This window comes from Erythranthe guttata, chromosome 10 (assembly GCF_056151865.1).
Source record: "Erythranthe guttata isolate IM_541 chromosome 10, IM_541, whole genome shotgun sequence".
NCBI lineage: Eukaryota > Viridiplantae > Streptophyta > Magnoliopsida > Lamiales > Phrymaceae > Erythranthe > Erythranthe guttata.
The window spans coordinates 2,483,945-2,498,232 of NC_142542.1; the positions used below are offsets into that span (position 1 = coordinate 2,483,945).

At 33.7% G+C, this 14,288-nt stretch overlaps 1 protein-coding gene across 2 annotated transcripts; it reads right to left on the reverse strand.

The window, feature by feature from the left end:
- Positions 1–155: 155 nt before the first annotated feature.
- On the reverse strand, positions 156–5,524 carry PIP5K9 (phosphatidyl inositol monophosphate 5 kinase). Of its 2 annotated transcripts, none has more exons than XM_012976437.2 (10): positions 5,253–5,524; positions 4,939–4,987; positions 3,244–4,620; positions 2,971–3,138; positions 2,712–2,877; positions 1,892–2,002; positions 1,610–1,797; positions 1,266–1,426; positions 626–788; positions 156–527 (listed from the first exon to the last, which is right to left on the reverse strand). In XM_012976437.2, the coding sequence occupies exons 3-10, from the start codon at positions 4,476–4,478 to the stop codon at positions 251–253; spliced, it is 2,469 nt and encodes an 822-aa protein (XP_012831891.1). In that variant the 5' UTR covers positions 4,479–4,620; positions 4,939–4,987; positions 5,253–5,524; the 3' UTR covers positions 156–250. The 2 variants fall into 2 exon arrangements, with proteins under 2 accessions (XP_012831891.1, XP_088680559.1); XM_088824433.1 differs by having other exon boundaries at positions 5,454–5,508.
- Positions 5,525–14,288: the final 8,764 nt, after the last annotated feature.

The following is a 14,288-nucleotide window of genomic DNA, read 5'->3' on the forward strand; positions in this document are numbered from 1 at the left end:
ACCACAATAGAACGAACATATGAGCCCTCGTAACAAAGTTCAAACTGAATTAAGCATGTGGATACTCTAGATTACTTCCCGTTTTAAAGGCGTTTGATCGAACGCTAACATACTCCATAATCTTGTCAAGAAAAAAAAACAAAATTATCCAAATATACAGAATTGAAATCGCAAGTTTTATTAACCAAGGTAAGTCGTAGGATACAACATAGTACAAGGTCAAAACGGGACTAAACTGGCTGTGCCATTTTTAACCCAACACAGCATTCGGTGGAAAAACCTTCTGAATAAACTCCAAAAACCGTGCCGAGTAGAATGTGGGGTCCACAGCAGAGATCGACAAAGAATCGAATTGCGCAGATTTATACGCATGCTCAATCTTTTTACCGATGTTGTACTCTTGCAAGATATCGATAATGCCCAAATACAGGACCACATCATAAACCTCGTGAAACATCTCTGTCCGGTCATGTCCCGGAATATGCTCCGCTCTTGCCGGCATATTCACCCCCAGCTGGATTTGTAGTCTGTTGATTTAAAAAAAAACCAGAAATTATTAAAAGTGCGACGAATAAATTTAAATATAATAATTGATGATTTAAAATTGGGCGCATGATGAAGTTACCTAGCTGTGCCAGGAAGGAGTAGATCAACTTCCTCGTCACCGGTTGAAGATGAAGCTCTTAATCGGCTGCCTCTAATATGTGGGCCCACAACCACGCTGTTGTCATCAGTGCCACGTGGCACCAAGACAAGGCCTTCCGGAGATATTTCATCCTCCATACACTCTGATTTTCGAATCATCACCAAATTAAATGTAAAGAACTCAATTTTTTTTTTAATTTTGAATTTTCAGTTTAGGGATGTGATAAATGCCGTTTCGCTTTTAATAATACCGTTTCGACTTCTACCGTGACTTTGACAATTTTCGAGCCTGGATTTGGCGAAACTCAAAACACGAAATTTGTAGTTCTTTGAATTAGCTTTCTAATCCAACTTGTATTACCAAGATTGAATCTCGGGTGAGAAATATATGCATGAATCAACAATTAACTCGTTCATGCATAACTTTGTCATCGGACATCCAATCTAGAGCTGATTCAAGTTGGATTCAAAAGCTAACCCAAAAGACTACAGTCTCCGTGAATTTTGAATTTTGTCGACCAGAAAAGGGTCAAAGCCACGTTCAATTTCAAAAGCGGTATTAGTAAAATGGAAACGACATTTATCATTTCAGTTAAAAGTCGATACAAATTTCAACTTACCATCTTCAGCTACGATTCCCAATCCGTCAACAGAAATGCTGCGTTGACTGTAAGACATAAGAGAGCGTAGATGTTGTGGTGCTCGATAATGAACGCCTAACAATAGGCTGTAGTCCATTATGTTCTCCGATTCCAAGAATTTGCTATCTATTTCGATCTGCCTATATATATATAAAATAAACGAGCAGCATAAATCATACGCATGTCAACTATAATCTACGTAAAATTAGACGGAAGTTTCTAGAAATATTCCAGCTCGTCAAATTAGAAAGCAAATATTCATGATTTAAAAAGATTTATTTTTCATTCCAAATATCACTAAATTAGTTTATAATCCCACTTACTGTAGTAGGGAATCTCGCCAAGAAGGTTCCAAATAAAAGCAGTAGTTTAAATCGAGATCCTTAAGTATTGTACTCTCGTCGATTTCGACCTTGTCAGCAGAACGTCCCAAAGAAGAACCTTTCAGATCGAATCTTCGATGGATCCTTAACTCCGTGCAGAACATATTTCCCATTACTACGAATCGGAACTGCAAAGAGGCAAGAGTTATTTCCCAAAATACGACATGATTGAAAAAATTTGTTAGCCACCTCAAAAAGAAACGAAATTTAATAAATAATTACCTTTTGACCACTAGAGGGTTTAATCCTGTGAAGACCGAAGAATTTAGTTATGAGAGTGTTTTCGTGTATGCGCACATGATGGTGGTACTTTGGGAGCATCCTCAACAAGACCTGCATTTTTTATTTTTTAGATCATTATTCGGGTTTATAATAAATCTAGCAAACACGAATAAATCTACGCACTTGTCGGAAAGATTGGATTTTGACCCAACTTTGACAAATTCTTTTAAGTGGTGTCCATTTGGTGAAAATGGAAAAAATACGGTAAAATCATGATCTACACTTCGAGTAGATTCGGTTTAGTATATATTTAATTTCTCGAAATCGATTTCAGGTGAACGAGAAATTAATGAAATCTCGAATTTTTCGAGATCACAAAATATGTTTGGTTTCCAATAAAAGTAGTCACAAAAATTTGAATTTAATGACATTCGACCGGCCCACAACATCCGATCGTGAGAGGAATAGTTTTTTCTTCGCTTTTACTCGTTTTCTTTTTGAGAAAATAGCTTTTTCCTAGTTCTAGGCTAATCTTTCCATTAACCAAACAAAGCCCTAAGGAAGGTCGAAATCTCTTTTTTCTTTTGAGTCATTCGACAATAAATTACAAACTCATAGCCCTCGAAAATTAGTATTTTTTTTGAAGCAATTTTGATGGATTTCAAATCCTTCAATCCAAAAGCAGTCTTAAGTATTTAAAAGCCAATCACAATTAGTGTTCACAAAACGGTTCCTAAAGAAAGTTAAGCATCACGGAACAGAAAGAAAGAAAGAAAGAAAGAAAGAAAGCAAACGGAGTTTCAGAAACGAGATATTTAACCTTAACTTCCGATTTGCGCAATGTTTTGATCATAAATCGGTCATCCTGAGAAAGGAAAAAGACACTGCCACTCTTCCCCGGAGAAGAAAGTTCTCTTAGTGCATCATTTCCACATATCGACATCATATAGTCTGCTGCATCTATCTTAAACATTTCCCTCAGATTCCTAAAAATAACCCCAAAAAAAATTTTTAAAAAAAATTCCACACGACAAGCATAGTTTTGTTTTACGATGCTAATCAAACGAGAAAAAAAAAACCTGAAAACCATGGGGCAATAGTCTTTCCACTTGAAATCCTCTGACTGATGTGACGGTGTAAGTTGCGAGCCTTCCTTAGGAAAGGTCATCCAAAAGCTCGCACGAGGCCCGAAATCAGTCACCCTCACTTCTCTCCTTTGTATCGGAGTTATTTTACCCACTGTATATCTGCTCGTTTTTTTTTTATAAACCAACATCAGTTATCATAAATAACAATAAGATTCTTTAGTACAATAAAATAAGAATCTGCATTTGTTAATAAATTATCCATACCTGATACCAAGCTGCAAACTGAGCATCAAATCGTAACTCCTGTGCCCTTTAAGAATCTGTTCGCCGGGCCGCTTTATCTCTCTAGCAAGCCTCCTCTGCCGCCTCTTCGCCCTTCTAGAAGAAGGCGAAAACCGATCGCTCAACACGAGCTCACTTATAAGCACACCTTGCATGTACTCCCTCTCCAATATCGGCGTATTCAAATCATCTTCGTTGTTGTTATACTCTCCACCCTCCAAACCATTATCGGTCACGCTTGAAGATCTAACATGCCCTATCACTTTCTCGATCGAAACTTCAAGGCTCCACCTTCTCTCCAAAGAAACATTCGTCGGTCGAGACTGCTCAATATTACCAAAAAGCCCCTCCTTTGCGAATTTATCCGACGGGTTTTGTTTTCTGACGTCCACCGAAGAAACTTGGTTCTGTTTCTTGACATCGGGCAGCAAACCTTGCTTTCTCAGAGCGTTGAGGTACAGCTGTTGTCCAGCTGGCAGCGTGTTCCCTTTCGGATAAAAAGTACCCTTTCCGTCCTTCAAACCCCTCGTCCAAGTTCCGACAAAGCAACTCCCGTCGCTCCACGTGTATATTCCGAATCCATGCATAGTCCCGTTCGACCAGCTCCCTTCGAACGAATCGCCGTTCGTCCAAGTGAGTGTACCTTTCCCCGACATTTTCCCGTTTTTCATATTCCCTAAATAGACGTTTCCGTTATTCCATACGTACTTTCCGGGACCTTCCGGAGTGCCCTGCATCCACGAACCCTCGAATATGTCTCCATTTGGGAAGTTTTGATACCCTAAGCCGTGTTTGAGATTCAATCGCCACCTGCCCTTGTAGGTCGTGTTATCGGGCCTAGTGTAGGTCCCGGTACCGTGGATGTAGCCACCGGAAAACTCGCCGGAGTAGAGAGCGCCTGAGGGCCATTGGAGTTTCCCGGTGCCGTTTCTCATGCCGCGGCTCCATTCGCCCGAGTATTTGGAGCCGTCGGACCATAGGTAGTCCCCTGCACCCTCGGGTGTGTTACCGAGGAGAGAACCGGAGTACGATTCCCCGTTGGGGAGAGAGATGTCTACGGCTGCTCTAAAGGAGGGGTTGTTGGTTTCGGAGGAGCGAGAAACGTCTCCTCCGTTTGTGTTTGTTTTGTCGGTGGAGAGAGAGTCGAGCGATTTCGTACGGCCGGAGAGAGAAAGTGCTCTTTGGACATGATTCACAATGGCCACCGGGCCAGACATGCATAATGTCCGAAGATTTTTTTCTTTTCTTTTTTTTTCAGTCACGAATTAGAATAATCCGGAATGTTCTTCTCATGGGCTCTTCTCGACGAACGTTGTTCGGCACACAACAACTTGTGTAATCTCTTTCTCACTTTCATACCTTGTGGTAACAAAAAAATGAGAATAAGCTTATTTAGAGATGTGAACAATGTGATTTCTTTTTCTTTTTCTTTTTCTTTTTTCTTTTTTTTTTTTTTTTGATTCTTTGCAAATATAACAAATATATCATGAACACAAGAATCTAAGATGAAACTAACAGATCCCACAATTCAAGAAATGGGTACAAAGATCCTTGCTTTTTTACATTCTAGTTCTTGCAACCTTATTTAATGTCAGAGATTTCTCCTATTTCAAACACCACTAAATATCAAGAAAAAAAAAACCCAAATTAAAACAAGAAATATTTAGTAAATCTTACAGTGTTGGTTTTATACAGTTAGAGCTCGAGTTTCCCCTTTTACTCCTTCCTGCAAAGGTTTCAGCAATGTCAGACTAATTCTTCTGATACGTTGACTTCCATATTCACCAGGCAAACAAAATATTAAACCCCAAAACTTGTAATAATAAATAAATTAAATAAATAAATGAACCCCCTAAATTTTGATTTTGAATCAGGAAGAAAAAAAAATAGTCAACTCTCCAAGATTATTGTACCTGACCTGACCCGGCAAAAATAAGAAAACACAGAGCAATAAAAAGAAAAAAAAAAAAGAAAAAAAGAAAATAGGTTACCTAGAATGCAAGAGAGAGAGAGAGAGAGAGAGAGGAAGAGAGAAAGAAGAAGGAAGAAGGAGAGGTGATTATTTAATACTAATATATAATTGTTTTGTTTATTCAGTTAATTTCAGTTGAGGGTTTTTGTGAATGGGAGTGGATTCTGATCAAAGTGAAGATGGATCGGATCCCAAGAAACACAAACAACTGGGGACTAACCTCAAATTTTTAAAGTTCAATAGTTGTGGTGGGGAAACTAAACTAAATATACTTTTATTTATTTTTACCTTATCAATTCGTATATTATAATAATACTATATTCTATAATATTTTATTATTATATTTTTCTTTGAATGGACAATACAATTTCTTTGGAGTCGCTCTCAAATTCAATTCTGACCCTCGATATTTTTCCTTTCACACTTTTTGGTCCCTAGGAAAATCTCGAGGTTGTATATAGCTTGGGTTTATTTAATGTTACATCTGGTGAAATACATTGGGTGATTATTAATTGTTGATCACCTGCATATAATCATGCACGCATTCATGTTATTAACTATATCAATGATTAAAAATCACCCGGCGTGTATGATCCGGTGTAGCATGATCAATAACCATCTAGCTTGTGGTGGATTTTCTTTAATCGGATTGTCTTAGCAACCGATCGTCGTAAACGTACCATATCCGGAATCGAATTCAGATTCTTTGTCAAATGTGTTTAAAATTTAATGCAACAAATACTATGTAGTTCTTACTTTTAGGATGCATTAGAATAGATAATATAGAATGTACATCGAAGTTACAAAAGCTTAAAAATGGTGATGGAATTGTGGTAGTGGTAGAGATTAAATGGAGTGTGAATGATTGATTGTACATTAGATTTTGGGGTGATTGTGGGAAGTTTTTTCAAAGTTTTGTAATTATTGTGAGAGAAGAGATGGATGATCGCGAGTTTCATCGTGGGTGGGAGATAAAAGAACTAGAGATTACCGAGTTACATCATGTTGTTGTAAATTTGTATAAAGCTCATGTTGTTGTAAATTTGAATTAAGTTGAAACTGTTTCCTATGAGTATTTAATTATTGCATATGGAATGGAATGATGCATTCAAATGGCTTCAACGATGGTCGTACAACTATGTTCGAAAATGAAAAATATGATGGTCTATTTTTTCATTAATGCTAGGATAAAGTTGAACAAAAAGAAGTTCTTCTATTTTAAAATTCTAAAGTGACATTCAATATAAAGAAAAAAAAAATTATGGCTAAAGTGACACTTAGGTGGTGTTTGCAAATGATTATTTAAAAGCAGAAGTTAGTGATTGTGATTTAAGTTAGTTTTAAGTGCTTATTTCTAAAAGTTGGGGGTGTTTGCAAATATTCCAGAAAATGAACTTAATAGAAAAAACAGGGTTATGGGTGCTTTTAAAAAAATGGCTTAAAGCAGATTATTTTAAGAGAAGCAAAAGCAAAAGTTGATTTTGCAAACACGTAAAAACAGATTATGAGCAAAAAAAACCGTATAATCACTTTCAAAAAGCATTTGCAAACACTACCTTAACATGAAACCAAGGGAGTAAATTTTTTAGCAATTAAAGATGGAAAAAAAATATGAAAGAAGTGAAAAAAGAAATGAAGAACCTTGTAGTGGATTGAAAAGTAAAATAATGAGAGTTGAGGGTTTTTTAATAAATTAATGAGAGTTGAGGGTGCAAATGAAATAGCAAGTTGCAGAAATATGAATGCAGATGTGGATTACACTTGACATGAAATAAAAAATGTTGACTGTGTAGTAAATAGAGTAGGAAAGGACAAAACAAGTCTTTCATTGAAAATCTAGCAAATTAATTAATTATAATTTTTTATATTTCAAATTAAGCCCTTCACCGGCCATGAGTTTCCACCACCACATAAGAATTATTAATAGTTTAATACCTATGCAATATTCAAGATTTGTTTTTTAATATTTAAATATTTATTCAGTCAAGAATTGGGCATCTAATCTAATAGGTGATATTGATCAGCTAATCTAATTCTAAAATCTAAACTGTCTTCGTAGATGCTTATCGTCTTAAAAAAACATAAATAAATTGGTTGAATTGCAAAAACGCCCATAATAAGAGCATTTAAAAAAAAAAGGGTAAATTTCACTTTTTCCTTTTATAGTTTAGTTCGATATCACTTAACCACTTTCTATTCTCGATTGTATCAATTTGCCCCGTGCACTTGAAAATTTGTCTAAATGTGACCCTAACCGTTCAGACCTTTGACTTTAACAGTGTTTGATCCAAGTCTGAAAATTAAAAAAAAAAAAAAAAAACCACCCCTCCTAGTTTAAATAATTATTAACAAAATAAAAAATAAATTATGACTAACGTCGTGGAATTTACCCTTAAAAAATGATAACTTGTATTTTGTCATAACTTTCTTAATTGATTTATTTTAAGAACAAAAATAAATTACTTTTTGAGTATTTATTTTATAAGAATTTGAATATTTAGTAACATGGGTAGGTCTGTAGGGCGGTTCTTTCGATCCTACACCCAGTGATAAACATTGGGTAAAACTTCTGCTGACATGTGTACTTCTTTGTATTTTTCTAAAACTTCAACAGGTTAACCCAAGTGAGGGAATATATAATAAATAATTAAATATAACACATGCCAGTAGAAGACTCGCCCGATGTTTATGACCGAAAACACCGAGTGTAAGGTCGAAAGAATCGGTGGGGGCCCTGCCAAGTAGACGTTGGGACTGTTTTCCTACACCACTAAATGAGCATGTCATAACTCATAAGCTTGTAGAAGAAAAATGACATTTCATAAATCACGCTTTGACTTGCTTCTTTACTTAAATAAATGATATGACAACTCAGATGAATACTTCAATTCAAACCTCATTTGGTTTCAGAATTAAAAATTCCATTCGATATATTTTTTTTTTCTCACAAAATTATTATATAATAATCGGAATCAGAATGCATATGAAATTTAAATTTTCAATTGATTTCAATTTTCAAAATATCCACTATTTTCCAACAATGCTTTCATAATGTCAATATTATTGTATATTTCATACCATTTATGACATGCATGAATTCTGTCAGTAACTAGTAACTGTCCAAAAAAAAAAAAAAAAATCAATTTTAGAAAATCTTTTCATTCCAACTTTTGAAATTTCAATTTTCTATTTTCCATATTTTTTTCTTATTACTTATTGGGTTGGAATAAGTTCTTTCACTTCCGAAGAAATTGAAAATCTTCTCAAAATTGTTAACTATGATTTGGTCCGTCCAAATTCTGAAAACTAACAAAAAGATTTATGAAATTCATGTTTTGTATTTTTGAGGATTCGAATTTTAACATGGTTAAATTTCAATAGTTTATAAAATTCTGAAACCGCAACCTAGTTATTTTGTTGATAGTGCACTTAAATCTCCATAAATTAATAGAGTTGGAACCTTCAAAATTTTATTAATTTAGCGAAATATCAACCTGTCGATAAATTAATAATTATTAATTTATACATTAATTAATAATTTATTAATTTGTGACATTACTTTTATTATTATTTTTAATAAATACATTTTTTTTTAATTTTTTTACGTGTATATTATTCATTATATCATTACTTCAATGCATTATAGAGCCCATTTCACAAACTGAAGCTCTCAAAGTAACAATGATATATAACGATTTATATTGAGTTATGAGAAAACTATACCGAAAGTTCTGACCATTTTAAGAAAAGCGAGGGACGAGATTGATGGTAATGAGAACTTTAACAAAAAACAATCAACAATTAAATTATATTGTATTAAGCCTTCATAGATCTATAAAATATATATTGTACCATGTAATTTTAATTTTTTTTTTATGCATTATTAATTTATATATTATATGGGGCTTCTTAAAATTTTCGAAAGTATGTTATCTTATAAATTTAACGAATTATTAATTTAGTACGTTGTCCCCGAGTCGGGACCGGAAAAAAATATTATTTAAGCGAGGTTATTAATTTATCGAGTATTAATTTATCAATGTTCTATTGTATTTGCTATTTTAATCACAAGGTTTTCATCCATCAATTTGCACTTAGAATAGTATTGTATATACACAGCTCGCCTAATAAACTAGGGATAAACGCAAGCCAAAATTTGGTATACCCCCTGTAAATGCAAAAGTACAATAATGCCCTTATATGCAATTTTCGGCCAAACTACATTAAGCATTTCTGGCATGCATTTAGCATTTTTCACTGATTATTTAATTTTTTTATTTGTTGATTTTTTTTAAATACCCATTTGATTAATTTATTATTTATCATTTATATATTTTTTTATTATTTTGTTTTTACTTTTTTTTTAAATCGATATGATTACTGTTCTGAAAATAACTACATGTAACTGTAGTAAACTATAGTCATTCGTAGTTATATTCTTTCTTTTTACCCAATTTTTAGTCGACAAATTTTGTACATGCACGAATATTGACATATACAAAAAAAATTCATAAACCCCAACAACAAATTTTTTACAGTTTCGTATTTATATTATAAATTACCTCATAACCAACAAATACAAATAAAAAATACTCAGATATATGCATATGTAACTACATGTTACTAATATAACTAGTAATGTACAACAATGTATACAGTCTGTAGAACACTGTAATTTAAAGCATATGTAACTTCAACCAAAATTTTTGACATCTTCAAGGAGAAGATCAATGGCTTCCATTACGCTGCAATTGCAAAATCTAAAGAAAAAAAAATTTGCAGAAACAGATTCAGTGTTCCAAACTGAATGAAATCACCACCAAAAGAAGATCGCGACGAGAGGAATCCAACGGTAGTTAAACCATCGAATTACAACCACCCGAGAGAGAATTATGACTGCGGGAAGCAACATCACCGGTTGGAGACCTCGGGGGTCGGAATTTGGATCTGTAAGTTGAGAGAAGAAGAGATACCGATATGAGTTTGCTATGGTTAAAAACTGATTTAAAAGGGCATTTTAAGTACTTCAAATTGGCCCAGAGGTATGTCAATTTTTTTATAAAAAAAGAGGGGATTTGCAACATAGTGTTATCCTCTTGGTGGTTAGTTTGCATACGAGGGGTCCCTAAGATAATATCTTTACATAGCATAAATAGAGCTACATTTTTTTTGTATTTTGAGTATTTAAAAATTTGAATTATATGGTACTTAAGAATAAATTAAAAATTAAAACTCTGCATTTCACTATTTTCCGAGATTAATATTTTGACCATAATCTCATATAAAGTCCAGTTGCATTGATTTAAATTATACTAAAAAGCCAACAAACAGACGTACAACTTCCCTGGTTTGGGTTTTTCAAAATTCAATTCCATCTTAGTAAAAAGTATATGTTAAATATAAAAATATGCATTTGTCATAAATTGTACTATTATTATGGACTTCTAGTTAATACAATGCAACATACACTTAAACCTCTTTACATTATTGTAGTTGGGATCAACCAAATTCTATTAATTTATCGAAATATTAATTTAATAAAATATTTTTTGGCACATCACTTTCGAGTCGGGACCAAGAAAATATATTATTTAAACGAGATTATTAATTTATCGATGTAATACTGTACTTTTGTACAAAGAAAGAAAAAGAACTTCTCTCTAAATTAGCGCGTTCTTATCGCTATTGATTTAAAGAATTTTCCCTAATTCCCCCAATTAAAAAAAACCCCAATTGCGTATAAAATTGTCGACCCTTTTTTAATAATAAATTTCGAATCCAAAAAGATGAAATTAACTAAGTTGCCAACTTGCACAACTTGTATACTATATTGTCTACTTATATAGATAATAATGTGTCCCCTATTGGAAAGGCGTAGAAATCATTAAGACATAGTAGAAACAATTGTCCAATTTGCTCTTTTAAAAGGGTCAAAATCAGAGTCCAAAAGACAATATTTTATATTAATTTATTTATTTTTTGTCTTTTAAGACAATACTTTTTTTAGCCAAACACCAAGGTACGGTTATTGTGCCACACATATACATATTTTTAATCCAAACTTATATAAAATATTAAGGGAGAATTAGTGAAACATCATCCGTCTTGAAATTGCATTGACGTAGGTCCACCTTTTGATAATAATTGGTGATAATCTCCTTCTTATGTTTTCCGCGAATTTCTTGATTACTTTATGTTTTTTTTTTCACGAAATTTTGGATTAAACCAGACGTAAATCGACCAAGCTGTTTGTGTAGTTGATTTATTAATTAATTATAAGTTGATTAACATATTAAAGCATATATTAGATATAAAATAATAAATCGACTATACAAGAAACATAGTTGGTTTCGTAATCGACTATAGTCGATTACGTAAATTGTCACATAACAACACTAAAATCGATGGAAAAAATTCTGGAGTGTGTCCGACGGAAGGGAGAAGCACTGATAGTGATGTATTGGTCAGGGCCGTAGATGAAGTTGTTGGTTTATCAGAGGGGGGTTGTTTCAATTTTGGCATTGTTGGTTTATCAGAGGGGGTTGTTTCAATTTTGGCAATAGAAGTGTTTGATGTTCAGATGACGGTGCCTCAGCCATAGTGGAGGTTTATGAGGTCCAGACGGTAGTGCATTGGCGATGGTGGAGGTATTTGATGTCCAGACAGTGGTGCTTCAGTGGCGGCCGTCGGTAATCGTGGAGATCGAAGGTGAAGACGAGTGTAGTAATAGAACTACTCAAAGAGTATGACTTTTGTCTAGTGAGAAAAATGAAGTTGAATATTTTCTTGTTATTGTAATGTTTGGGGCGCTATCTAAGAGCCCCAAACATTAATTAGTTTATTATGTACAAGCTTTTAGCACTGACTACCTCTGCAATATCTCTAATTGCCACAAATATTTATGTGTTAAAACAATTAGTAACAATCCCCTATTAAAGTTAGTTAAAGGCAATAAGGCCTTTTCGAGTTGATGGTGGCCTACACTCGCGAAATATGCAATTGAAGGTTGGTTTTTTAACCTAAAAAGATTAAAATACCCTTTAATTTAGAGATTTGGAAAACAAGCCAAAAAATGAAGTTTTCAACAAATTTTAGAAAGACCCTCTTCTCTCTTAAGTCATGGACAGTTTTCCAATTCTTTCATTCAGGCAACAGGTCATCAGCCCTTTAGTTTCGGTCGCGGCTCCTCCATGATGAAAGGCAAAACTCCGGCGACTCTTCGACGGCGAAGAAGAGGATTCAGATGATTGGTTTGTAAAGCACATTTCAACTCATTCTTCTCTCTAACTTTCGAAGCCTCAAGCTCTCTCGAAAAAAAAAAAAAAACCCAGATTTGAGCCCAAGCTCTGTTCTGATCAAGATCCAAAAAAATCTAACTAGGGAAAAAAGAATAAGCTTCAAGCTCGTTTTTCTACTACAAAAAACCCAACAACAACCCGTGCAAATTCGCCATAATAAAACAAATCACAAACCCCTTGAAAATCCCAAGAAACATCTGCCCCCACGAACAAATACTAATTTTCGTGTTTTTCCGGTGTCTTCTCCGACGTCCATCCGTCCTTTTCCCATTATTATTTAAAATTAGATTGTTTAAAATTTACTGGGTAGTTTCGTCTTTTCATGAAAGTCAACAGACAATTTTGATGCAAGGACCGGTGTGCGTCACAAAACACGACAGGGGGGGGGTGTTTCGTTAAATTTTCTAACAGATGGACTTTTCGAACAATTAAAGATTACAAAGGGAGCCTATGCTAATACCTCTTATATGTACATATTAATTATATTTAATTAATGTTTTTATCAATTGTAAGATGATATAATTATTGAGGTGTCGGTCTCATACTATTGAGTTAGCGAGATGTGTTCAAGTTTGCTTTGAATTTGCTTAGGAAGTAATGAGGTGTGTGCCTTTTAAATTACTAGCGTATTACAGTCTGCAATGATAATAAGGATAAAAATACAATCATCTCTGAGGTAAAATCTGTAACGAAAAATCCCTTATATTTTAGAAATTACTTCCACCCCCTACAGCTTGTAAATTTCTTACATCAACATTCCTATAAAATGATGTTAATGTAAAAAGTTCACAACTTGCAGGAGCGAATGTAATTATGAAAAAAATGAGGATTTTTTTTTTCGTAAATAAATCTTACCTCAGGGACAGTTATAAATTATAATATACCTTTAACAATAATATACACAAAAGAAGAAGTGACCCCTTGACAAATATATAATTGGTTGTTTTGAAACTAAATAAATAGTGACCGATTGCGGTTGGACATGAGTTTGTGTTTGCCTATAATTTAGGCCTAAGTCAATAATAGACTCATTGTCCATTATGAAAGCTGCCCAAATTAAAAATCGTTGCTTTGTGGTACGTACTAACTTGTCCAGCCCATGATTAAAGTTATGGTCGGTACTCATTGAAAAAGACAGCTTTAACGTTGCTAAAACATTTCTCATATCTACCCACTATCTTCTCATTGTTGGCAAAATTTACCTAAATGATAAAAAAAAAAAAATCAAAGCAAATTAAAACCAACTCTAAGTCTGTTTGGTGTCTCATACGTCAATTCTTCTGGTGTTAAATTTATCTATTCAATGAGGGTTTTTTTCGTAAAAAAATACATAGTTTAAAAGAATCGTTTTAATTACCTAAACAAAAGATGGTTTTTATAATTTGATATTATCTTAAGGAGTGGCCGTAATTTACCCTAAATAAAGTAGTAAGCATTGACCTAATTTAATTGGTGAATTACGGTCAACCCCCTAAGGTAATGTCAAATTATAAAAAAAAACCCCTCTTATTTGCGTAATTACAACCGCCTATCAACTATGAATTTTCTTACATTTTCATCCTTATGGTGTAAAATTCAACTTAATCTTCTAGATTTCGTAGAATATTCTCTAGTTTGTACTAGTTTTGAGCAAAAATACAGTTTCTGATGCACCAAATCTGATATTTACAATACACATCTCATGATCAGGGGCGGACCCAAGGTAGTCTTGGGAGGGCCCTCGCCCCATGATTTTTTTTTTACTCTTTTTTTTTTTT

Coding starts and splice junctions, on each gene's coding strand:
- PIP5K9 (XM_012976437.2), bottom strand. CDS start 4,478: ATGTCTGGCCCGGTGGCCATTGTGAATCATGTCCAAAGAGCACTTTCT. Junction 2,003..2,711: donor TGCGCAAATCGGAAGTTAAG/GTTAAATATCTC, acceptor TAAAAAATGCAG/GTCTTGTTGAGGATGCTCCC. Junction 528..625: donor CTCCTTCCTGGCACAGCTAG/GTAACTTCATCA, acceptor TTAAATCAACAG/ACTACAAATCCAGCTGGGGG.